Source organism: Talpa occidentalis, unplaced genomic scaffold, assembly GCF_014898055.3.
Source record: "Talpa occidentalis isolate TD23 unplaced genomic scaffold, MPIMG_talOcc4v2.1 talOcc4.5, whole genome shotgun sequence".
In the NCBI taxonomy this organism is placed as follows: domain Eukaryota; kingdom Metazoa; phylum Chordata; class Mammalia; order Eulipotyphla; family Talpidae; genus Talpa; species Talpa occidentalis.
The window spans coordinates 127,548,925-127,574,935 of NW_023604861.1; the positions used below are offsets into that span (position 1 = coordinate 127,548,925).

The following is a 26,011-nucleotide window of genomic DNA, read 5'->3' on the forward strand; positions in this document are numbered from 1 at the left end:
CCTCCCGACCCTCACCCCCCAAAAAGTGTCTCTGGTTCATAGTTTTTTGTTGATTTTGATTTTCACTTTCTTAGTTATTCATTTTCCTGGTCCCTTATTTAAGTTTTCTAGATTCCTGCTATGAGTGAGACCATCCGGTATTTTTCTTTTTCTTTCTGGCTTATTTCGCTGAGCATGATCCCTTCCAGCGCCATCCATGTTGCTACAGTGTGTTCTTAAAAACCATTTGCTGCAGTAATGATTTTAAGGATTTTACTCTTTAAATAGGAGAAAGAAGCATGCTATTCATAGTAGTGACACAACTTCTTCTGATGAAGAACGCTTTGAAAGAAGAAAATCAAAGAGCATGGCAAGAGCAAGAAATAGGCTAGTAAATTTTTTATTGTTATTTCCGCGGTAGAATAAAGGAAGAACAGTTATAATTTTTGAGTGGCACTCTTATATATACTAGCATTTTTCTGACACTAATATTCTACATGTATTTCAGACTAGAGTAATGCACTTATTTGGTTTTTATTTAGTAATTTTTTTTTTTTAGAGATTGATTTATTTATGCATACAAGAGCTGGGGTGTAGGCCAGAGGTGGGGGGTGTGTGTGTGAGAGGATTCACCAGAGACAGATTAGGGAGCAGAACAGGCAGATCTACTGAAATACACTGCTGAGGGGCGCAGCAGGAGAGACAGGAGAGGTCTGCTGCGCCATGTGGGCCAGCTCCCTGGCCAGGGATCGAACTTGTGGCTGTGGATAGCTTCATAGTGCTGAGACCTAACCGTTTGCCACCAGTGAGGCCCTAGTTTGATGCCTTTTTAATCTCACCTATTCTGATATCCACTTTGAAAATATGTTTTTCCGGTAAGTGAGGATTCAGGAACGTTGATGAAGTTATGTTCATTATAGAAGCTATACTTTTTTTTTTTTTTTAAATAGAGGCATGTTTTATTTATTTATTTGTTTGTTTGTTTTGTTCATACATGCACTGGGCACAGTCAGAAGCGCGGGAGGGTGAGAGAATTCACCAGAGCCAGAGTGGGGAGCAGAGCAGGCAGAAGGACCGAAGTACTCTACTAAGGGGAGCAGCGGGCGGCAGGAGAGGTCTGCGTACCATGTGGGACCCTCCTCCGGTGGCCGGGGAGCAGCCGGGGATTGAACCTGCGCCGCAGAGGCCGCGGGCAGCTTCGCAACCCAGCGCTCAACCGCTGCGCCACCGGGGAGGCCCTAGAAGCTATACTTTTTTGAAGCTGTTTATGTCATCTGTGTCATCTTGTGGTATTTTCCCCTGGTTAGAAGAGGAAGGAAGTATGTTAGGGGTAATAAAATTAAATAATAAAGTATAAGATTGTAGGTAGCTAAAGTTCTATTTAATGGCAGTTACTCAGAGAAGATAAGACTTAATTCTTAATATGTGATCTAGAATAGGTTTCCTTTGAATAAAAGAGAAAGGAATTTCTTTAGTCATGTAAACTGAGTTAACATACTGATGTAGTAGCTGAGGATCAGTTTAAATATTGTAATAAAATTGAGTTTACTTAGTGCCATATACTGTAGTATGTTATTGTGAATTGATATAATCGTATAACCTGGAATGCCAGGTACATCAGGAAGTTTTCCTAATTTGTGAGAGATTTGGATTTGGCTCTTTGGACAATGTATTAATGATCTTGTTTTCTTTATCTAGTGAATACTTTTTTTGGTCAATTGAAAAGACTTCAGAAAATTTAAAAATATGTAATCCTGTGTTATTTTTGGGTTATGAATAAAAGGGGAAAGAAAAAGCTGTGTCAAAGATTTAAACTTATTTTTGATGTGAAAAATGTGTAACTTTTAATGCCATCTGCTTGGGTTTTTATGAATTACAGATGTTTGCCAATGAACTTGAGAGCAGAAGATTTAGCTAGTGGTATTCTCCGAGAACGAGTCAAAGTGGGTGCTAGCTTGGCTGATGTTGATCCAATGAACATCGATAAATCAGTAAGTTCTGTAAATTTTTTAGATGTAGTTTTTTAAAAAAAAGTTATTCCTTGTTTCTAAAACAACATGCAACATAATCCAGATATCATAATTAGTGTTTTGATGTGTATCAAAATACATCAAACCTAGCTCCTGATCCCTTGTAATGCTTACTCAGGTTTTTCCTTTTTTCCATTTTAGTGTTTCTGGAATATATAATGAAAAACAGGTAGGAAATGAGGCTGACAAATAAGGCAAGGCCCAATAACCATGATAAGCAGTGGGGTATTGTTGAAGCTGCTTAGATTTCATGACCATATTTGTATTCTACATTGATAACTCTATGATGTAATTTGCATGAATTTGGGGCATGCAAAGCTGGCAATAATAAAGAAAATTTAGCTTCTCTTAGAATGTTTCTGTCATTTAAACTGTTTGTCTAGATTGCTTATTTTTTTTCCTGTTACAATAGTAATGTCTCTTATAAAAGCATTTTCAAGTATCACCACAGAGTAAAAACAGGGAACAAAATCTCCCATTACCCTATAGAGACAATTGACCTAGGGGTTAAGTCTCAGTGCTACCACCTCTTTGGCCTGAGTTCAATTCCTGGCCAGGGAGCTAACCTACAGATGGTGCAGCAGACCTCTCTTGTCTCACCCACAGCTTCCCTTAGTAGTATTTTAGTAAACCCACCTGTTCTGCTCCCCACTGTCTCTGGTGAATCATCTTCCTCCTCCCCCACCCTCCCCACCTCTGGTCTACATCCCAGTTCTTTTATGAAAATAAAATTAAAAAACCCAAAATTTTCCTAAGGTGCTTTTTTCCTATACAATTTTTTTTTTTTTAAAAACAGTGTTAATGATATTTAAACTGTTTTGGGGGCTGGGGGTGGGGTGATAATCTCTGTTGCTTCTTTTGATCAACCAGTGTTTCTTAGACTTTTTACTTTGTCTCCTAAGGAGAAAAATTAAATTTCTCCTGATCTAGATAAATAAAATATTAAAGAAGGGTTTGTTAGGTAAAGTTGAACTTTGAAGGGGTACAAGCCATTGTAAGAACTAAGCTTTTTCCTGTCTACTCCTGAACTACTTTTTGTACCCTTGGGAACAATATTGCCCTTACTGAGAATGCATGCGGTAGGTAAAATTTTGAAAGGCATTTACATTATTAGAGTGTAAACACAACAGAACATCTCCTATAGATAACCATGTAAGTTTTAGATTCGTTATTAATCATGATTCTTAGTTACTAGGAGATAATGATAGTTTAATTTGACTGAACTGAAATTTTACTGCCAAATTTATTTTTCTACTTTTATTTCAGAAGTGTACATTTTTGAATAATTCCTACGAAGGCATGCATTTCTGAATCATAAGGCTAGCTCACAATTAAAAAATTCTGTTAATAGTTGAAATTGTTTTCATATTAAGCTTTTCCCCTTCTTTCAAAGGTGCGGTTTGATAGCATAGGTGGATTGAGCCATCATATTCATGCACTAAAGGAAATGGTTGTATTCCCACTTTTATATCCAGAAATCTTTGAAAAATTTAAAATTCAGCCTCCAAGGTATGTATGTCCTAGATATTTATTACTATATTACTGCTAATTCAGCACATTTCAATTAATTAAATGATTATACATATAAATATTTCATACATATTTAGTTGATGTGCTATAACAATGAGAATAGGAATGAAATTTTGTTACTTAGAGTTCAAAAAACTGTGCATGTAAGTGTGTTTTGAAGTTCACATTTCAGCATTTAGGAGACAGGCAGATTAGATTCTTTGTGCGGGTTTGAATACGCAAGTGTGTTGCCTAGGTGGATTTTCCTTGATTTGGCTTCCTAATAGCACTGAGTTTGATGCTCTCTGCTTAGTCTTGGAAGCACAATGGAATGTTTCTTTTGACTTGACAATATAATATTTTTGAAATAGTTAAGTTTGATAATTTTTTTAATGATTAAAATAATCATTCATGAGATCATTAGCTAGTTAACTATTAGAAAAGGCTGAGAAGTTATGTTGTGGGAATTTGAGCAGAATAAAATATTCTAAAGATGTACATACAGACTGATCTAAACTGCAAAATGTTATTTTTATTGAGGTGCTTTTTATTCAGATTTGGTTCTAATTTTATTACGTGTTTCAGGATTTGGAAAAACTTTTTAAAGAGTCATTGTTTACTTGACTGGATTAAAATGTAGGCCTTTGGTGACTTTCTATAAATAGCAATTTATTTGCTTTTTTATGTGCTGTAACTTGAAATTTTAAAATAGTTTTTTTGTAGTCATGAATGTAGTATGATCTTGGGAGAAACTTGTAAGCAGAAACTGATAGAAGAAAATAATCCTACTTCTTACATAAGTTTCTTTTATACATTCATGTATATATTATTATATTTTGCCTGTGTTATACACCTATAGCCATTTAATATAAATAGGATTATTCAATAAAATTCTTATATATACTTTGTTTTTTATTTTGCAATGTGTTCTAGCTACTTTTCCATGTCAATAATATGCTTATTATTCTTTCTGACACTGTTTGGGTATTTTATTTTACAGATGTAACAGAGTACTTCTATGTGTCCTTTATTAATATAGCTTTTATAGGTTTTCTCAGTTCTTCACAATTATAGACCACATTCTATTCAACATTTATTTAAAATCAATCTTTGTATACTTTTTTTGAGTGTTTCTGTGTGATGCATTCTAACATCAGAAATTTCTAAGTCACAGGAAAAACACATTTACAATTTTGATACTTTGTTCAATTACTCATAATCCCATTTAATTCTTGCATACCAAAAGCCTGGTGCTTTAAGCTTTAAGTAGGATGAGTGGAACATGTGCACATGTGGGGGAAAAAATCAAAATCAGTAAATACATAGATTCACAATTACAAAAAAGATCTCTCAGCAAAATACTTTTCCATTACTATAAAAGCCTCATCACTGCCTAATAATTATATATTCATACAAAATTATATAAGAAACATGTTTTTGATATTGATTTTCAGTAGTGGTGATAAGATTAATGTTCTTTTATTGATACTTTATTCTTCTAGGGGCTGTTTGTTTTATGGCCCTCCTGGCACAGGTAAAACCTTGGTAGCCAGAGCATTAGCTAATGAGTGCAGTCAAGGAGACAAAAAGGTGGCTTTTTTTATGCGAAAAGGAGCAGACTGTCTGAGCAAGTGGGTTGGTGAATCTGAAAGGCAACTTAGGCTACTTTTTGATCAGGTAAGAGAAGTCAGGTAATTTGAGAATATCTTCTTTAGAATATTTAACACATTTAGTCTATACTACAAACTCCTTATGAGGAGGCATATTTTTCAATCATTATGTTAGATTTAGAGTCAATATTCTGAATTTGTATGTGATGTATATAACAGTAGTCTTAGTACTTTTGATTATTTATGGTGATTCACAAAACATTTATTGAGGTGACTATTAGGCACTTAATACCATGTTAGGTGTTTTTGAGCACTCTGGATACATCACTCGATTGTAATATAACTGAGGAAATCGAACAAGATTAAAAAGTTAAATCTATCTGTATGTAGGAAATCTCACCACACAGTTTATTATTTATTTTCATGAGCTGTAAATATGGTTCTGGAGTAATTAAAAAGTAATGAATGCTTTTAAAAGGCAGGATAAGGTGAATATCATGTAAGTTATCTCTACTGTTTGTAACTAACTTAAAAATATTTCCTAATATTTGTAAAAATTAGTTGTGATGTAAAGTCACTTTTGATCATGTGAGCCAATGAAGGTAGTCGTTCATATTTGATTATATCTAAATTGACATGTGTTCAATAAGCATTTAAGAACCCATTACTGAGTTGATATGTGTAAAAATGTTTTCTAATTGGTAAAGCACTTCAGATATTATTTTTAGTTTTTGTTAGTATTAAAAACTGCCATGTTCTTGATAATAGATTTAGAGAGAAGAATAAGGCAAAAATCTTAAACTTCAAGGTGCTCAGTGTCTTCTAGGAAGTCAAACCACATAATCTGTATGTTTCAAGACAATTGAATGATATAAATATAAAATAACATTGGTAGATGAGGGAGAAATTTGCTTGGGAATGCTAGTATATTGCCCAGTAACTAATCAAAAAACTTTGAGAGTTACACTTTTTAGCCACTTCACGATATGAGTATCAGTGTCTCTTGGTTTCATTCAAAACCACAGCATACCAAAACAAAAATAAAGCAAAGGTAAAACTGTACCATACACCGAAAGGGGGTTATCCTATATTTTTAAAATATAAACAACAGTGTAAACCAGTGTTACCTCAATTAAAAAAAAAATTAAAAAATAAATCACAGCACAAACCATTCTGCTTTTTAAACTAAGTTTATTTTATTTCTGTTTTATAGTTTTCTTGGTAGATAATAGTTGCAGTATTTGCTTGCTTTTTAAAAAAATTGCTGGTAGTTACTATTTATCTTTTTAAATGAAATAATCTGTATGACCTTTGCACTAAATGAAATGAAGGAGATATGTTGACTAGGAGTTTGGCCTTTGGTGTCAGAAAAAAATGACAGCTGGTGCATTAATGCACAGTTTGCTTATGTCTAACTAAATTAGAAAGGATGCATCCTTTTTGAGTCAGTAGTTCTCCTTTTTGAAATTATTATATTACTATACTTAGATGTTGGTTATATATCAGTATTTATTCAGGTGTTATTAATAATAGGAAAGGTTGAAAACAGCCTTAATGTCCATGAATAGGGAACTAACTTAATTATGGTACATTCATATAGAGGGGCATTTGTAGCTGTTAAAAAAAGAATGAGGCAGATCTCTATGTAGTTATATGGGAGCTAATTAAAATACATATAAATGCTTTGTTGTGTGACAAAAGTGATGTGTACCGTATGTATAAAAAATGTCTTTTAAATATGTAAGATAAAATAAAAATGTTTAAAAATAAAATTTTATCTAAGTGTATAAATAATGCATATGGAAGAATAAAAAAACCAAAACCAGTATTAACTACTGGGAGAAGACCTTGTGGTCGGAGACTGGGGTGATAGATTTCCATTTTACACTGCTGCATGTTGCATCATTTGCTTTATGTTACCTATTAAGAAAAGATAATAATTAAATTAAAAAATAAAAACCAATGGTTATTAATTTTTTTATTATAGGCATATTTGATGAGACCTTCTATAATATTTTTTGATGAAATAGATGGCTTGGCTCCAGTTCGCTCTAGCAGACAAGATCAGATCCACAGGTAATTTTTCTTAATCTGACTATGTCTTGAGTATTAGTATTTAGCTTTAGCGCTTTGATAAGCTAAGAGACTTATAAAGAATCTTAAAATGTAGTTTGTATCCTTCAGGAATACTTTTTTCACTTAGCATAGGAGTGACCAAACCACAGGTGGGCCAAATCCAGCTTTGTGCCAGTTTTTGTAAATAAAGTTTTATTGGAACACAGGCATGCTCATTTCTTTATGCACTAATTATGTCTACTTTTGAAGAGTTTAATAGTCGTGTGAGAGATCCTGTGACTTGCAAAACCTAAACCATTTACTTTCCGGCCCTTTACAGAAAAAGTTCTCTAACCCTGACAGCATAATGGTTTTGGATTTAGCCATATCATGTATACTAGAATTTTGTTTCTTTTCATTTATGTTTTGGGTTTGGCATTTTGCAAACTTTCATATGGGTATGAACCCATAGCTCTCTGGCTCTTTGTGTCTTAAGGTCCATTTCTCCTTAACTGGGGCCTCTGTGGACTCCATAACACTCTGCCCTTCCATACCATTTCCAACCCAGTACTAAATATATAGTTTGGCTGGCCCCCATCACTTCAGCTAGCTAAAAGGATCTTCCTTAGATCCTTTTCATTTCGGAACATTATTACCTAGGGTGTCAATACCACATTTGTTAATCCATCATCAGATGCTGATTTAGTTTTTTTCTATTTTTGGCTATTTATGATAATGCTATTATTAACATCTGTATAACTATTTTCAAGTGGATTTATGTTTTCATTTCTGTTGGGTAAATACCTAAGAGAGGAATGACTGGATCCTACTGTAAATGTATGTTTAAACTGATAGTGTTTTCCAAAAGTGGTTGTGCCATTTTATGTCTTTACCTGTAACATATAAAAATTTGGATTGCTTCTCATCCTTGCTAGCACTTGGAATTGTTCCTCTTTCTAACTTTTAACTATTCCAGTGGGTGTGTAATAGTGGATTAATTTATATTTTCCTGATGACTAATAATATCGAGCCTCTTTGCATGTGCTTTTTGCCATTTGTGTGTTTTGTGACATGTCTGTTAATACCTTTTACCCTTTAAAAAAATCAAATTGTATGTTTTATTGTGTTAGAATTCTTTATATACTCTTTATATACTCTGTTTTTCTACTAGTGTGGCTACCTTTTTGTTTGCTTAACTCTGACTTTTTGAAAAGCAAAACATTTTAATCTTGATGAAGCCCAATATAATTTTTTTGGCGTATGTTTTTTTTTTTTTTTTTTTGGTCTTGCTTGAGAATAATTGCCTAAACCAATTTCTTAGCAATTGATCTCTCCTAAAATATTAAATTTACAACATTAATTCAAATTAGGTAAGTTTTGAGTTAGTTTTTGTAGATGGTGCAAGGTATGGACTGAATTTACTTTTTTCAGTTGTTCCAGACCTGTTTCTTGAAAAGTTTACCTTGTCACCATTGAATTTTGGCTTCTTTGTCAGAAATTAATTGACCATTAATGTGTGTTTTTTTGCTAGACTTACTAGTTGGTTTCATAGACCTGTAGATCCTTATGTCGTTGTCTTGATTATGTTATGCTATGCTTTATGTTGTCTTGTTGGTATAAGTCCTTCAACTTTGTTCTTTTTAATTTTTTTTAAACTTTTTAAAGATCCGTTTTAGATTCAGAATAAAGTTGAAAGGTATCATAGTGCTATGCAGAGATTTCCCACATAACCTATATCCCCACCCATGGATAGTCTCCTTCGTTATCAACTATTGTCACAGGAGGATACATTTTTTGCAATGGATGAGCCTATATTGACCCATCATAATCACAACAGAAGTCCTTAGTTTACCTTAGGGTTCACTCTGGTGGTATAAAAGTTATGATTTGGACAAATATATACGTACGTGTATGCCTCATTACATTTTTATGAAGAGTATATTCACTGCCTAAAATTCTCAGAGCCTCTGGCAATCACTGGTCTTTTTACTGACTTCATAGTTGAGCCTTTTCCAGAATGTTCAATAGTTTGGAATCATACATTATGAGGTCTTTTCAGATTGGCTTCTTTCATTTAGCAGTATGACTTTTGGTGTTTTTGGTTTGTTTACATTGATTTGAATAATTTTCCTGATTACTAAGATTACAGCTTAGATTTTGATAAAACTTTTCTACTATAGTAATTGAAAGCTTTAAGTTTCCTTTTGAGTGCTGCTTTACTGAACCGCATAGTTTTTGACCTCTTGTGTATTTACTTCCATACAGCTAAAAATGATTTTTATTCCTTCTGTTATTTCTTCCTTGACATGGTGATTTGGAAGTGTGTTTGTTTACTTCATAAATTGTTGTGTTTTTTTCTGATTATCTTATGTTATTTCTAACTTGATTTTATTGTGGTCAGGGACAGTAACGTATAGTCATTTTAAATTCATTGCATTTTCCTTTATGTCCCAGTGTATATTTCATTAATTTTTATCCTGCTGTTTCTGATATTTTGTGTATATATATATGTGTGTTTATGTCTATCAAATAAGATAAGGTTGTAATAGTGTTATATGGAAGTGTTTGTGTCTTTATTAACTTTTTACCTAGTTACTCTGTGAGCACAGCGATATGTTAAAAATGTCCAACTATGATTGCAGAATTGTCTCTGTAATTCTTCTAGTTTTTCTTTCATTTATTTCAAGCTTTTTGTATTATTCTTCAGTCTTTATTCTGAAGTTTGTGAAATATCCTTTATCTCTGTTAATTTTGCTTTTAAACCTGTTTTCTTTAGATAAAAATTGAACTACTCTGGACTTCTTATGCTTCTTGTTTGTCTGTTTTTGCCATTAATTTACATTAAATTACCAAAATTAGCCTTTTGTTATCTTTATATTTAGAGTGTTTCTTTATATAGATAATACAGTTGAGTCTTTTCTTAATCTGATAATCTCATGTTAATTTGTCTGTTTAAGTCCATTAATGTTTATATAATTATTGACATGGATAAATTGGAAATCACCATTTCTTGTTTATTTTCTTTGTATTTGTGTTTTTCTTTGTGTCTCCTTTCTTGCTCTTTTAAAGATAATTTTTGAAGATATTTTAGATTTTTTTAATTTTGCTGTTGATTTTTAAAACTGCTTTGTTGAGGTATAACTGACATACATGCTATATATGTGCAGTATTGACGTACTTAGAGTGTCCTTGAAAAATTTCAACATGTACATATACCTGTGAAACCATAGCTGTAGTTAAGATAATGAACATATCCATTTCCCCCAAAACACGCATTTACATTTAATGCAACTATTGATATAGTTGGGTATAAATTTATCATCTTGATGATTATGATTTTTTCCCCCATCTCTTTTTTTTTTTTTTTTAACATTTTTTTTTTTAAGATTTATTTATTTATATTTATACAAGCACTGGGTACAGTCAGAAGCGCGGGAGGGTGAGAGAATTCACCAGAGCCAGAGCGGGGAGCAGAGCAGGCAGACAGAAGGACCGAAGTACACTGCTGAGGGGAGCAGCGGGCGGCAGGAGAGGTCTGCGCGCCATGCGGGACCCTCCTCCATTGGCCGGGGAGCAGCCGGGGGCCGAACCGGCGCGGCAGAGGCCGCGGGCAGCTTTGCAACCCAGCGCTCAACCGCTGTGCCACCGGGAGGCCCACCCCCCCCCCCCCCCCGCCCCATCTCTTTTTTATTCCATTTTTCTGATTCTGCCCACTCCTGACTGTTATTTTCATGGTAGATTTATAGTATATGTCTTTAACTTAACACCATCTACCTTCAAGTGATACCATACCACTTCACATAAAATAATATGTATACCATTCTCTTGTGCTGTTGTCAAATTTTTTTAATGTTGTATAATCTTTTTTTTTTTTTTTAAAGATTTATGTATTTATTTATACAAGCACTGGGTACAGTCAGAAGCGCGGGAGGGTGAGAGGATTCACCAGAGCCAGAGCGGGAAACAGAACAGGCAGACTGATGAAATACACTGCTGAGGGGAGCAGCGGGCTGCAGGAGAGGTCTGCCTGCCATGTGGGACCCTCACCCAGAGGCCGGGGATCGAACCGGCGCTGCAGAGGCTGCGGGCAACTTCGCAGCCCAGCGCTCAACCACTGCACCACTGGGGAAGCCCCATTGTTGTATAATCTTTTAAAGAGATCATGATAGCAATCCTTAAGGAATTATACTTGTTACCATTTCTGATGATCGATCTTCTTTTAGAGCCATCTATGTGTCATGTGCTATCATTTTCTTTCTACCTACATTTCTTACAGTTTAGGTTCATAGGTTATATGTTCTTCAGGTTTTTCATGTCTGAGGAAAACCTTTATTTTTTAAAAGATTTTATTAAGTGTCATAAAATCTGCTCATTTCAAGTGTAAATTCAGTGATTTTTAAAATAACTACAGAGTGATACAATAATTAGTATCAATCAATTTTAGGATGATTTTTTATTCTAAACCCAGCATGTCCATTTATGGCAGATCCCTATTCTTGCCTCCCATCCAACCAGTAATCTAATTCTTATATCAATTTGCCTTTTCTGGTCATGTCATATAAATAGAATCATACAATGTGCAATCAGTTGTGTCTGGTTTATTTCACTGAATATAATAGTAAATAGGGACATCCTGTAATTTAGAATGTCCCAATGTTTACTGTGAATAGCATTACAATGTATGGGAGTACGACACACTGCATAGACATTTAGTTTTTTTCCACTTTTGGCTATTAAGAACATTGTTTCCTTGAATATTCATGTGCAACTCTGTCTGTGTACATAGGTTTTTTTTTAAAATTTATTTATTTATGCATACAAGAACTGGGGCATAGGCCAGAGGTGCAGGGGGTGAAAAGGAGTCACTAGAGACAGAGTGGGGAGTAGAACGGGCAGATTAACTGAAATACACTGCTGAGGGGAGCAGTGGGCGAGATAGCAGAGGTCTGCTGTGCCATGTGTGTCACCTCCTTGGCGGGGGATCAAACTTGCTGCAGCGGTTGGAGATGGCTTCATAGTGCTGCGATTTAACCCCTTGTGCCACCAGGGAGGCCCCTGTACATAGGTTTTGAACTATATTGGGTAGATACTTTGGAGAAGAATTGCTGGCCTATGTAGTTTATGTTTAATTTTTTGAGAAACTTCGCCTTGTTTTTGAAGAATATTTTCTTCAAATATTTTTCGTTTTCTTTCAATACTTTATACTTTTTGTTGCCTTTCTGTACTTTAAACATGTGGTCCACTGTTGTTACCCTCATATTGGCTCAGTAAAGAATTCTGCTGTCATCTTTCTTTCTTTGTAATACTCTTTTCCCTCTATCTGCTTTCTTTTTTCTTTTTCTTCTTCATTGTTGGTATTGCGCAATTTGTTTAATGGTGTTCCCTGGTAGAATTTTCTCTATTTTTAACTCATTCTTGGCTTGAGTTGCTGATTAAATTTTGGGTTTTTAGTTTCCCTCAAAGTTGTAATGCTTTTCGCTGTTATTTCTTAAAATATTTTCTGACTCCTTTGTATATGACTCACCTCTCCTTTTTAGATCTCCTGTTATAAATGCATTAACTTGCTAATTTTTTCCCACTGTTGAGTGATGCTTTGCTAATTCTGTTGTAAGCTATCTTTTCCGTGTTTCGTTTCGGATAATTTCTATTCCTGCCTTCTAGTTCACTACTATTCTTCAGTGTCTACTCTGTTATTAATCCTACTCATTTTTTGTTTCACATGCTTTTGTTTTCTTGTCTAGAAGTTCTATTTGGGTCAGTTTTGTATCTTCTTATAAGGATATAATAATTATTTTAGTATATGGAATATAGTAATAATATCTGTATCTGTTAATTCTAGCAGTTTAGTTTTGGGTTGATTTTACATGCTGATTTTTTTTATGGACTATATTTTCAGCATCTTTGCACTGGGCATTTTTTTTTAAGTCAGACATTATAAATATTACATTGCTGAGTGCTAGATATGACACTGTAAATAGATTTTCTTGATTTTTTTTTTCCTGGGGCATAGTTAATTTATTTGAAAACAGTTTGTTTCTTTTGAATCTTGCTTTTAAGATTGTTATATAGAGCTGGAGTAGTCAGTATAGGGCTAATTTTTCCTTCCTGCTGGAGGGTCCTGCCGTATATTTTATGCGGTGCCCCATGATTTGTGAGGTTTGCTAGTCTGGCAGGTGGGAACTGGCAATATTCCTGAATCTGTGAGTATAAAATACTGTTACCTTAAGTTCTTCTGGGTGTTTTTTTTCCCTCTAAGCTTTGCATAATTTCCTCATGTGCATGTGCATTTCCTAATTTCTTTCTCTGTTTAGGAGTCTCTACTCTGGCTATCTTTCCTGTGAACTCTAGTCATCTTGGTCTCCCTGGAATCTCAGCTCTGCCTCTTCCACTTAATGGGTCAGCTCATCATCCCCAATCCAGGATTCTATCTCTCCTACATTGACGCCTAGAAGTGGAAAAGCTAACTTTAATTAGAACATTGTTTCCATGCTTTATAGTCTTATGATTTTTCTCTTGCTACTTTCAATATTTGCTCTGTATTTTTGGTTTTCAATAATTTAACTATGATATACTTCAGCATGGACTTCTTTGTATTTATTTTGATTGGTGTTTATCATGTATCTGAAAATATGTCTTCATTTTTTTTTTCTGTTCAGTTATTTAATGTTTATTGATCTATTTTCAATCAATCGGCCTACATTAATTTTTCCTCTGTCATGTCCATTTTGCCATTATGTTCAGCTAACAGGTTTTTTATATTAGGTATTGTACTTTTCAGTTGTGGAACTTATATTCACTTCTTTATTATTCATGTTTTTCCCTGTGATTTTCATGCATCTAAACCTATTTTTTTTTTAAATGCATACAAGAGCTGGGGTACAGGCCAGAGATGCAGGGGGGAAGAGGGGGATGAGAGGATTCACCAGAGACAGAGTGGGGATCAGAGCAGGCAGATTGACCAAACACATTGCTGAGGGGGGGCAGTAGGCGAGACAGGAGAGGTCTGCTGCACCATGTGGGCTGCCCCCTGGCTGGCCAGGGATCGAACTCGTGCTGCAGAGACTGCGGACCGCCCCACAGTTCTGTGCTTAACCCCCTGTGCCACCAGAGAGGCCCCATAAACCTATTGTTTTGCTTGATGGAGGTTAATTGCTTTAAAATCTTGTGTAAGCTCCAACATCTGGTTCATTTCACTGTTAGTCTTGCTTTATTTTTATTTTCTCTTGAGAATATGTTCTGTTTTGTTGCTTAATTTTGGACGGCATTTTGGACTATGTTAATTTTTCTTTCATGAGTAGTATTTCCTTTCTTTTAGCAGAAAATTTTCTGAATTAGGTTTGAAGTACAAACTGTTTCTTGGCAACTTTGTTTTTCTTTCAGATCTTTTGTCTTAGCTGGTTCCTTTGAGTGCCCTTTGCCTTTGTTGTTAGGGATCAGTTAGAGATGGGATAAATGTCCTTGGGCCTATCCTTACTTGCTCTTACAGTTGTGGGATTCCCTACAATGTTTCGTTTTAGTGGTTTTCTATCCTCTTTTCTGAACTCTGTGACTGGAAAGTTCAGGGATTTCCCACCTCTTCCTCTTACCAGAGAGACAATCCTTTGCTTTTTGTATGTCATCTTTTCTCTGATCACCGCGAAATCCCATAAGAACCTGGATCTTTCTTCACACCATACTAAATACTTCATTCCAGTTGGATTTTAGATCTGTATTTAAAAAGTAATGCAAACTTTCCTAGATACAATTAGGAGAAAAGGTCGAGGCAGGCAGGTAGGCCTCAAATACCATATTAAGTAGTTTGGATTTCATTTTGAACGTAATAGGGGTGGGTTACTAAAGGTTTTTGATCCAGGAGCTAGTCATTCAGATTTGGGGGTAGAATTTAAACTAGAATTTTTTGGGGGTAGAATTTAAGTTAGATCTTAAATTCTGTCTTGTAAGACAAAGTAAAATCCTATAAACTGCTTCAAAATGCTGATAAAGCCTAACAAACTCTTGAATTTCCTATCTGTGATTGAAATATACTAAAGAAAATTGTGAGGCTCAATGTGGTTAAATAAGAATTTTTACGTAAGGATGCTTATTTCCCACACTTTATATCTTGAGTGAGACACTTAGGTCATTAATTTTCAGTTATTTGATTAGAAAAGAAACAAATCCTCCCCATACATGTATGTTTGGGAGACATAGGCAGAATAATTTCTTTGAGAGCAAGAATGTTTTTTTTTTTAAATTTTATTTTATTTTATTTATTTTATTTTTTTTTTTTTTATAGAGGCATGTTTTTATTTATTTATTTGTTTGTTTGTTTTGTTTATACATGCACTGGGTACAGTCAGAAGCGCGGGAGGGTGAGAGAATTCACCAGAGCCAGAGCAGGGAGCAGAGCAGGCAGAAGGACCGAAGTACACTGCTGAGGGGAGCAGTGGGCGGCAGGAGAGGTCTGCGCGCCATGCGGGACCCTCCTCTGGTGGCCGGGGAGCAGCCGGGGATCGAACCGGCGCCGCAGAGGCCGCGGGCAGCTTCGCAACCGAGCGCTCAACCGCTGCGCCACCGGGGAGGCCCATGTTTTTTTTTTTAAAGATATATTTATTTATTTATTTATTTATACAAGCACTGGGTATAGTTAGAAACGCGGGAGGGTGAGAGAATTCACCAGAGCCAGAGCAGGGAGCAGAACAGGCAGAAGGACCGAAGTACACTGCTGAGGGGAGCAGTGGGCGGCAGGGTTGATCTGCCCGCCATATGGTACCCTCCTCATGGCACCCTCCCCGGCTGGGGAGCGAACCGGCACTGCAGAGGCTGTGGGCAGCTTCGCAGCCCAGCACTCAACTGCTGCGCCACCAGGGGAGGCCCAAGAATGTTTTTTTTTCAACATGTGCAGCATTTGGAGAAGTTATTTCAGGCAGGTATTAGCAGAGAGAATGCTAATTCTCACTGCTAATAGGAAAACACTAGGAAGACCATTGCTGCTAAACTATGACTTTTATTATAATTAGCCAGGAAACTTTTTTATTGAGAAATGTTCAGGGTATAGTTTAATAAACTCTAAATTGTACACAAAATGATTTTGAGTTGAACTTACTTAAAATGGTAGCCACACGAAAGAAATTTTCTAAAAGTGTAGCAATAATGCAAATGTAATTACCTATGTAGGCACTGTGAACATCATATAAGTTGCCAGATATAAAAAATCCCAAGATTGCTATTAAAAGACAATTTTATTTGTTACTGTTTTTTTCAAAAACAGCTTTATGGAGATACTGTTAACAGGTTACACAGGTCACTCATTTAAAGTGTAGAATTCCGTAATTTTCAATATATTTACAGAGTTGTGCAACTATTACCATAAAGAAACCATTTACCCTTTAGCTATCAGTCTCCAACCTCCCCCTGATACCCCTAAACAAATGCTAATGTACTTTGTGTTTCTACAGACTTGCCTATTCTGGACTTTTCATATATATGGGATCACATGATGTATGGACTTTTGTGACTAGCTCTGTTTTTAAGGTGCATCCATGTTGTAGTACCTGTCAGTACTTCCTTTATTTGCTGATAGTATTCCATTGTATGAACATGCCACATTTTGTTTATCTGTTCATCAGTTGAAGGACATTTGAGTTGCTATCACTTTTTGACTATTATGAATAATGTTGCTGTGTATCTTCATGTGCAAGTTTTATGTGGACATTACTAGATCATATATTAACTTATACTGTTTTCCAAAGCAGTATACCATTTTATATTTCCATCAAGTAGTATATAAGTGTTCCAATTTTTCCACATCCTCATCAACACTTAAAATCTTTTTAAAAATTATTATTATTATTACAACCATTTTAGTGGATTTAAAGTGGTATCATTTGTTTTTGGTTCAGATTGGCATTTTCTTTCTTTTTTTTTTTTTTAAAGATTTATTTATATAAGAACGGGGTACATTCACGGGAGGGAGAGAGGACTCACCAGAGACAGAGTGAGGAACAGAACAGGCAGACTGACAAAATACACTGCTGAGGGGAGCAGCGGGTGCGACAGGAGAGGTCTGCCATGCCATGTGGGACCTTCACCGGCCGATCGGCCGGGATCAAACTGGTGCTATAGAGGCTGTGGACAGCTTCACAGCGCGGCGCTCAACCGCCTGCACCACCAGGGGAGACCCAGATTGGCATTTTCTATAGTTTCTTTTAAGAACTATTTACTTAAATTCTTTGACTATTTTTTTTTATAATTAAGATACATTTATTGAATGTAAAGTTCAGACAGTGTGAAGTGCTTTATATGTATCATTTAATTTAATTCTCAAAGCAACTAGACGCTAGGTCAGGAGTTTGGGGTTAAAACTTAAAATATTGACAATTAATTCAAATTTCATTTTTTATTTTTCATTTTTATTTTATTTAATTTTTTATGTATTTTTAAGGATGAGAATTGTTTACTCATCTTGTTTTATTTTCTAAATATCTTTTATTTTATGTAATTCTTACATCATTTTTCATTTTTGCACAATGTATGCATTTTCATTTTGGTTCTATTCCCCATACAATTCCCACCCCCCTTATTTTGACCCTAATCTCTCCTCTTCTCCATCCCCCCACCCCGTAGTGTGTCTCAGGTTTATAGTTGCTTGTTGATTTTGATTTTTTCTTTATTATAATTAGTCTTTTTCCTGGTCCCTTATTTAGGTTTTCTAAATTCCTGCTATGAGTGAGACCATCTGGTATTTTCCTTTTTCTTTCTGGCTTATTTCTCTGAGTATGATCGCTTCCAGCTCCATCCATGTTGCTGCAAAATTGCATGAGTTTATCTTTTTTGATTGCTGAGTAATATTCCAGTGTGTGTGTGTGTGTGTGTGTGTGTGTGTGTGTGTGTGTGTGTGTATCTCACATCATATATATCAGTCATCTATTTTTGGGCATTTCGTTGTTTCCATAGCTTAGCTATTGTAAATAGTGCTACTATAATCATATGGGTGCATGTGCCCTTTTGAGTTAATGTTTCTGTGTCCTTTGGGTAAATACCTAGGAGTGGAATTGCTGGATCATATGGAAGCTCTATGTCTAGTAGGTCCAGAAATCTCCACAAAGCTTTCCATAGTGGTTGGACCATTTTGCACTCCCACCAGCAGTGCAGGAGAGTTCCTTTTTCTCCACATCCTTGTCAACATTTGTTACTAGTTTTTTTCATATGTGCCTTTCTCACTGGTGTAAGATGGTATCTCATTGTAGTTTTGATTTTCATTGCCCTGATTACAAGTGATGTTGAACATTTTTTTCATATGCCTGTTGTCCATTTGCATTTCCTCTTTGGAGAAGTTTCTTTTTAGCTCTTCTGCCCATTATTTTCTTTTTTTTGTTGCATCTCATCAGATCTTTGTAGATTTTTGTGATCAGTCCTTTGTCATTAGTGTTGTGTGCAAAAATTTTCTCCCAGTTGGTGGGGTTTCTCTGTTTTGGTTATTGTCTCTTTTGCTGTGCAGAAGCTCTTTAATTTGATGTAGTCCCAGCTGTTTATCTTTGCCTTCACTATCATGCTTTGGGTGATGTGTCTGTAAAGATGTTTTTGAGGTGCATGTCATGTAGTGTTTGCCTATATTTCCTTCTATATATCTTATGGTTGCAGGTCTTATGTCTAGTTCTCTAGTCCATTTTGAGTTGTTTTTTGTACATGGTGTGAGGTAGTGTCAATCTTCATTCTTTTGCATGTAGCGACCCAGTTTTCCCAGCATCATTTATTGAACAAACTTTCTTTGCTCCATTGCATATTCTTCAAAGATTAGCTGACTGTAAATCTGTGGATTTATTTCTGTATTTTCTATTTGGTTCCATTGGTCCATGTGTCTGTTCTTGTTCCAATACCATGCAGTTTTGATTATTATGGCTTTGTAGTTTAGTTTGAAATCTGGGAGTATGATACCTCCATTCCCTTCTTTTTTTTTTTCAGGAGAGCTTTGGCTATTCGGGGTTTTTGGTGGCTCCATATGAATTTCATCAATATTTGTTCTATTTCTTTGAAGAATGTCATTGAAATTGTTATTGGAATAGCATTGAATCTGTAAATTGCTTTTGGTCATTTTGATAATGTTAATTCTTCCAATCCATGAGCAGGGAATGTCTTTCCATTTCTTTGTGTCTTCTCCTGTTTCTTTTATCAGTGTTTTATAGTTTTCTTTGTATAGACCCTTTATCTCTTTTGTTAGGTTTATTCCCAAGCGTTTGATTTTTTTTTTTGTTTCAATAATAAAAGGGATGGTTTTCTTGATTTCTTCTTCCTCAGATTTATTGTTTATGTATTGGAAGGCTATTGGTTTTTGTGTGTTGATTTTGTATCCTGCCACTTTACTAAACTGATTGATTAGTTTAATTAGTTTTTCTGTGGAGTTTTGGGGTTCTCTATGTATATTATTGTATCATCTGCGACTCATGATAGTTTGACTTCTTTCTTGCCTATTTGGATTCCTTGTATGTCTTTCTCTTGTCTTTTTATTGCTCTGGCTAGGACTTCCAGTATTATATTGAAAAACGGTGGTGAGAGTGGTCATCCTTGTCTTGTTCCAGGTCTTAATGGGAATGCTTTCAGCTTTTCACCATTGAGAATGATATTGGCTGTGGGCATGTCATATATGGCCTTTATGATGTTGAGGTATGTTCCTTGTATCCCGAGGATTTCAAGGGCCTTAATCATAAATGGGTGTTGTACTTTGTTGAAAGCTTTCTCAGCATCTATTGATATTATCGTATGGTTTTTATATTTCTTTTTGTTGATATGTTGGATTACATTGATTTTCGGATGTTGAACCGTCCTTGTGTTCCTGGAATAAATCCTACTTGGTCGTGGTGAATTATCTTATGGATACATTGTTGGATTCTGATAGCTAAAGTTTTATTGAGGATTTTTGCATCAGTGTTAATTAGAGAGATTGGCCTGTAGTTTACTTTTTTTTTGTGTTATCCTTGTTCGGTTTTGGTATTAGTGTAATGTTGGCTTCATAGAACGTGTTTGGTATTATCCCTTCCTTCTCAATTTTTTGAAAGAGTTTGTGAAGAATAGGCACTAATTTGTTTCTGAATGTTTGGTAGAATTCATTTGTAAATCCATCTGGTCCTGGGCTTTTGTTTTTGGGGAGGTTTTTGATTACCACTGCAATTTCACTTCTTGTAATTGGTCTGTTTAGGTGTTCTATTTCTTCTTTATCTAGCTTTGGGTGATTGTAGAGTTGTAGGAATTTGTCCATCTCTTCTTGATTGTTGAACTTGTTTGCATATAACTGTTCATAGTAGTTTCTGATTATTCTTTTGATTTCTGCTGTGTCTGTTGTGATTTCTCCTCTTTCATTTGTGATCCCATTTATTTGTGCTTTCTCCCTTTTTTCTTTTGTCTTTTGTGAGCCTGGCTAGGGGTTTGTCTATTTTATTTATTTTTTTGGAGAACCAACCTTTGGTTTCATTGATCTTTTGGATTGTTTTTTTTTTTTTAGTTTTGATTTCATTTATTTCTGCTTTGATTTTTATTATTTCTTCTACTAGTTTTAGGGTTTTTTTTGTTGTTCTTTTTCTAGTTCTTTGATCTGTGAGATTAGGTTGTTTCTTTGAGTTCTTTCTTGTTTCTTGATGTGAGCCTGTATTGCTATATATTTTCCTCTTATTACTGTTTTTGCTGCATCCCGTACATTTTGGAAATTGGTGTCCTCCTTGTCATTCAACTCAAAGTATTTTTTAATTTCTTCTTTGATCTCCTCATTAGTCCAGTGGTCTTCCAGTAGTGTGGGTTTCAATCTCCATGAGGTAGGAGAGTTCCTTGCCATCTTTTTATGGTTTATTTCTAGTTTGATGCCTTTGTGGTCAGAGAAGATGGTTGGTATGATTTCAGTCTTGATGTTTCTGTTGATGTTTGTCTTGTGTCCCACTATGTGATCAATCCTGGAGAATAATCCGTGTACACTTGAGAAAAATGTGTACTCAGATTTTTTTGGGTTTAGTGTTCTATAGATATCTGTTAAGCCTATGAGGTCTAGATCCTTATTTAGTGCTTTAGTGTCTTTACTTATTTTTTGTTTCTTTGATCTATCCATTGTTGATAGTGGTGTGTTGAAGTCTCCTACTACATAGCTGTTTTCTCTGATGTCTGTTTTCAGAGATGATAATAATTGTCTGATATATTTTGGTGCTCCTTCATTTGGTGAGTATATGTTAATGAGTGGTATTTCTTAAGTATTTTCCCCTTGATCATAATGTAGTGACCGTCTGGGTCTCTTTACCTTTTTGAGTTTGAAATCTGTTTTATCTGATATAAATATAGCTGTTCCTGCCTTCTTTTTTGGTCCATTTGCTTGTAGGATTGTTTTCCATCCTTTTACTTTCAGTCTGTTTTTGTCTTTTGTAGTTAAGTGAGTTTCCCCTCTGACTTTTTAAACTGGCTAGTATTTCTTTTGTTAAGTTGTGATTGTTTATGTATCTAGACTGTAGACCCTTATCAGATACGTAATTTGCAAGTATTTTTCCCTGTATTTATGTTGCCATTTCATTTTCTTGATTAGTGTCCTGGAAGCAGAAATATTTTGATAAAATTTATCTTTTTTGGTTGTTGCTATATTTTAGACCTGTTAATTTATTATTTTTGTGTGTCAGGAAGTGATTTCTGCACATTACTTGATCTTGCATTAAGATGTAATCATACTATATTTTTATTAGCATGGAAGACTGATAAGTTAGTATAAGAGGTTTTTACATTTTTTCCTTTTTAAAATTTTGTCTGAAAATTTTGTCTGTTACAGTTCTATAGTGTCAACTCTCCTTGCTCTTATGGATGGATTAGACAACAGGGGTGAAATTGTTGTTATTGGTGCTACAAATAGACTTGATTCTATAGATCCTGCTCTCAGGAGACCTGGTCGTTTTGACAGGGAATTCCTTTTCAACCTGCCTGATCAAAAGGTAAAAGTTTCTGTTTTTAAAACTAAGATTTCTGATTTATATATGTGAGCCATATATAAATACATACTTTGAGAGTGGTGTTTTATGATTTTTCATTTAAAAATATTTCTGCATGTAGGATATGAATATTGTCATCTTTTTTTCACCAAATAATTATAAGAAAGTTTGATTTTTAGGGAGAAGAAAACTGTTTTAGGTTGCTATATAGATACTTGCTTACTCTTTAATTCTCCAGATTGTAGTTATTACCTTGTATGGCAGGTTATGTGTCTCTGGTTAGCCAAAGTAGCTTTGTTCTCATAAGAGTAACATTTGTATATACAGTATTGAAGGATTTGTTAATAAGAACCTAGTACCAAATTTTCATAGAAATGATTATAACCTATTTAAATAAAGCAGACAATGTTATTAGAGTTTTTAAAATAATGTATAATTAAAAGAGGGTAATGCATAGTGAATGAGTATGTAGACTATTATTTAATCAATCATGTAAATTTTTTTTACCCATTCTACTTGAAATTTTTATTGTTAGTCTTGCTTTAACTAGTTTAATCATTCTCTGTCTCTTCACTGGGAGCTCAAGTTTGTGATAGAGGGAATATATTACTTTACAACTTTTGACAATGCTTTTCATTTAATTGATCCATCAATAAGCCAAATTAGAACATTCATAAATATACAACTGTAATCTGTTACCTGTACATCTGAAGAAAGCAGAGAAGATACTATATGTGAATATATATGTATATATACTTGTTATGTGGTTTTGACTTAAATCATAGGTTTTACGGTAAACAAGATCTAGAACAGCACTGTCGAATCATTTTTCTATGATGATGGAAATGTTCTGTGCAATGTCCACTGTGGCAGCTATTAGCTACATGTGGCTTGGCACACTTGATATGCTACTGGTGTCACTGAGGAACTGAGTTTAAAATTTTATGTAAGTTAAAATAGTTAAAATTTTATGTAAGTAAAATAGCATATCATGGCTGGCGGCTTATACTGTATTGCATAGACCTTGACATAGCTTTCTATACTAATTTAAATTAATTTTCTGTATTTTAAGGAAACTGTACTATGAGACCTAAACTTTAGGTCATTCTTTCCAGGCTTGGGTCTGTGGAAAAGGCCTGGACTAGCTATCCACTTTTTTCCTTAGATAATATTTAAACTCTAGGGACTAGGTGAGATTGCCAAGTCCTCTGTCTTAACGAACAGTCAGTAAGGTAAGAGGAAAACTAGGCAAGTGGGCTTCTGGAAGCCTTGTAAAGAAAAGTGTATTAATGAAGAGGGAGAAATTAACTGTGTCAAATGTTGCTGAATTAAATCAGAGGAGACAGAAAATTGGCTAATCTATTTAACATATATAGGTCATTGGTAAACCTGTGGGAATCATTTCAGTTAGTGGTGGGTGTAAAAAAGCTTGACTGGAGTATGGTTTGTTTAAGAGTAGGAGGGAAGGAAGTGAAGATAATTAATGAAGATGAGTTTTTTTTTTTTTTTTTTTTAAAGAAGATTGCTGCAAAAGGAAGCAACGAATTGAAGGATAGAGGTTGGGGGGAAGTAGGGATAAGAAAAAGGTGTCTGTTATTTTTAAGATGGAAGACATATCAAATAGAGAAGGAAATTTCGGTGATGAAATTGAGAAAGGACAATTGTCAGAGGATGTCCTTAATAGACAAGAGGAAATGGAAACTAGTATAAATGGTGAGATCACATTAGCAATTGCATAGTTCATTTGTGATAAAAGGGACAAGACAGAATATTGCTGACAAGTGCTTAGATTTGTTGTGGGTGGCTTTAGAAGTTTTCTTCAATTTTCCCAGTGAATTGAGAAGCAAGGTTTGAATATAGAGAATCTGTGAACTAGTTTGCTAGGATTGAGGGCAGTAATAAGGATCCATTTGGTGATGCCAGTCATTGTTTCATATAAGTCATTTGTGCAACAGATTGCCACACCTCTTTGTTATTTGACCAAGTAAATGTAAAATAAAAGTAAAAGTAAGCCTTATTTCCAAATTTTAATAATGTTTTTATCTTTTTATCAGCATAAAAATAAAATGCCTTCTTTATGTAGCAGTTTTAAATTTTTTATTTTCCTATATAATCATTATCAATACTGATATAAGTAGAATGTGTGTTTACATGTGAGTGTGACCATGCATTTGTGGATCCTTGAAAATGAGGGGCTTGAATTTGCCTTTGACTCTTAAAGTTGAAGAAGTCATATGATTTACTATTCTGTAGGCCATATAGAGTTAATTGCAGAGCAAGACATTTCTTGATTAGATAATTGCTTTTTTGTTCTTGTTTTTATGATAAAAAATGATTTGTTTGATTACATGTAGCGAAAGAACAAGATAATTAAATGTCTTAGCGATCTGACAATCTTAGGTAGTAATTATACCTTACTTGGATGGTAACTAATTTTATTTCTCTAAACTTTTACTTTCCTATTTTGTAAAGTGAGGGGATAAGAATGGGTCCTTTTTGATCTATATACAGCACTGTATATAGTTCTTAATGTCATCTTCTAGAGCATTTAAGTTCTTACTAAGTTCATAAAAGTTCTTACTTTTTTTGGGTATCTTGATTTTATGCTTTTATAGTACTTCAGGCAGATACTTCAAGTTGAAAGAAAATTATTGTTACATCATTGTTTTAGCTGAACACCTACTTAGATCTTGGATTTGTAACAATTGCTATTCATTCCAGATTTTGTAAACGTTTTGAGGAAGATTTATTTTGACTTCTTTGAAGTTCATTTTGTTTTAGCCCTTAATACCAAATTCCTCATCAAATTAAGTAAGAAGTAGCATTGTGGAGGGAACAAATATATTCAAGTTTTAGAAAAGTGTTGTTTTTCCCTTGAGAAAAAGGATAATGTGGGGGAAAAAAATCTGATAAAATGACTCTTCATGGTAGTACTATCAGCTGATTATGGATTCTTGTACCTCAGGTTTTGTTTTTTTTTTTAACTATGGAAAACAAGTTTGGATTGTTTTGAAACCAAGATGGTAAAATTTTGGTTTTCAGATTTAAGGTAGAGCATGCTGCTTTAAAAAAATCTTCAAACCTTTTATTTTTCAATGAGTTCAATTACTATTTACTGAAATTATCTTGTTATGTAATAAATATCAATGCATCAACTGAAATAGAAGTTAATAATATGCATTATATTTCTTAAACACTTTTTCAGCTTCAAATTTTAGCTCATTACTGGTTATAATGCTTGTGTATACTATCAAACTAAAAGTTTTATGAAATCTAAAATTTGTTTAAAAAGTTATGATAATTATAATCCATTCTGGTTCTTGTACATGTTTTCAAGTTGTAAAAATGTTATGGAATATTGAAATTTTGTTTTGAAATCTATTCCTGCATCAGTCACTTAGTCATTATGTGCCACTGGTCAAGTTCCTTTGCCTCTTGAAATACTAATACTTAGTTTGTAAAACAAAGGCAAGATTTCTACTCTATATCTTGCAAAGTTGTTACAGGAATCAGAGTTGATATAGCTTTAAGGTGTTTAAATTTCTTTAAAAATAAGCAGTTTTTCAGCCCAAATGCCCAAAAATAGATGACTGGATCAAGAAGATGTGGTACATATACACCATGGAATATTACTCAGCATTCAAAAAAGATAAACACATGCAATTTGCAGCAACATGGATGGCGTTGGAAGGGATCATGCTCAGCGAAATAAGCCAAAAAGAAAAAGAAAAATACCGGATGGTCTCACTCATAGCAGGAATCTAGAAAACTTAAATAAGGGACCAGGAAAATGAATAACTATAAGAAAGTGAAAATCAAAATCAACAAAAAACTATGAACCAGAGACACTTTTTGGGGGGTGGGAGGCGGGAGGGGAGGGATTGGGGTCAGAATGGGG

General features: G+C 34.5%; 1 protein-coding gene across 2 annotated transcripts in view; it reads left to right on the plus strand.

Moving 5' to 3' along the window:
• ATAD2B (ATPase family AAA domain containing 2B) overlaps window positions 1-26,011 on the plus strand; it is a 119,068-nt gene that overhangs the window by 31,182 nt on the left and 61,875 nt on the right. For both annotated transcript variants that reach the window (XM_037528444.2, XM_054701325.1), the window contains exons 9-14: window positions 268-366; window positions 1,859-1,970; window positions 3,403-3,518; window positions 5,021-5,195; window positions 7,116-7,204; window positions 21,957-22,116. In XM_037528444.2, coding sequence (XP_037384341.1) covers window positions 268-366; window positions 1,859-1,970; window positions 3,403-3,518; window positions 5,021-5,195; window positions 7,116-7,204; window positions 21,957-22,116 — 751 coding nt within the window. The remainder of the gene's footprint in view (window positions 1-267; window positions 367-1,858; window positions 1,971-3,402; window positions 3,519-5,020; window positions 5,196-7,115; window positions 7,205-21,956; window positions 22,117-26,011) is intronic.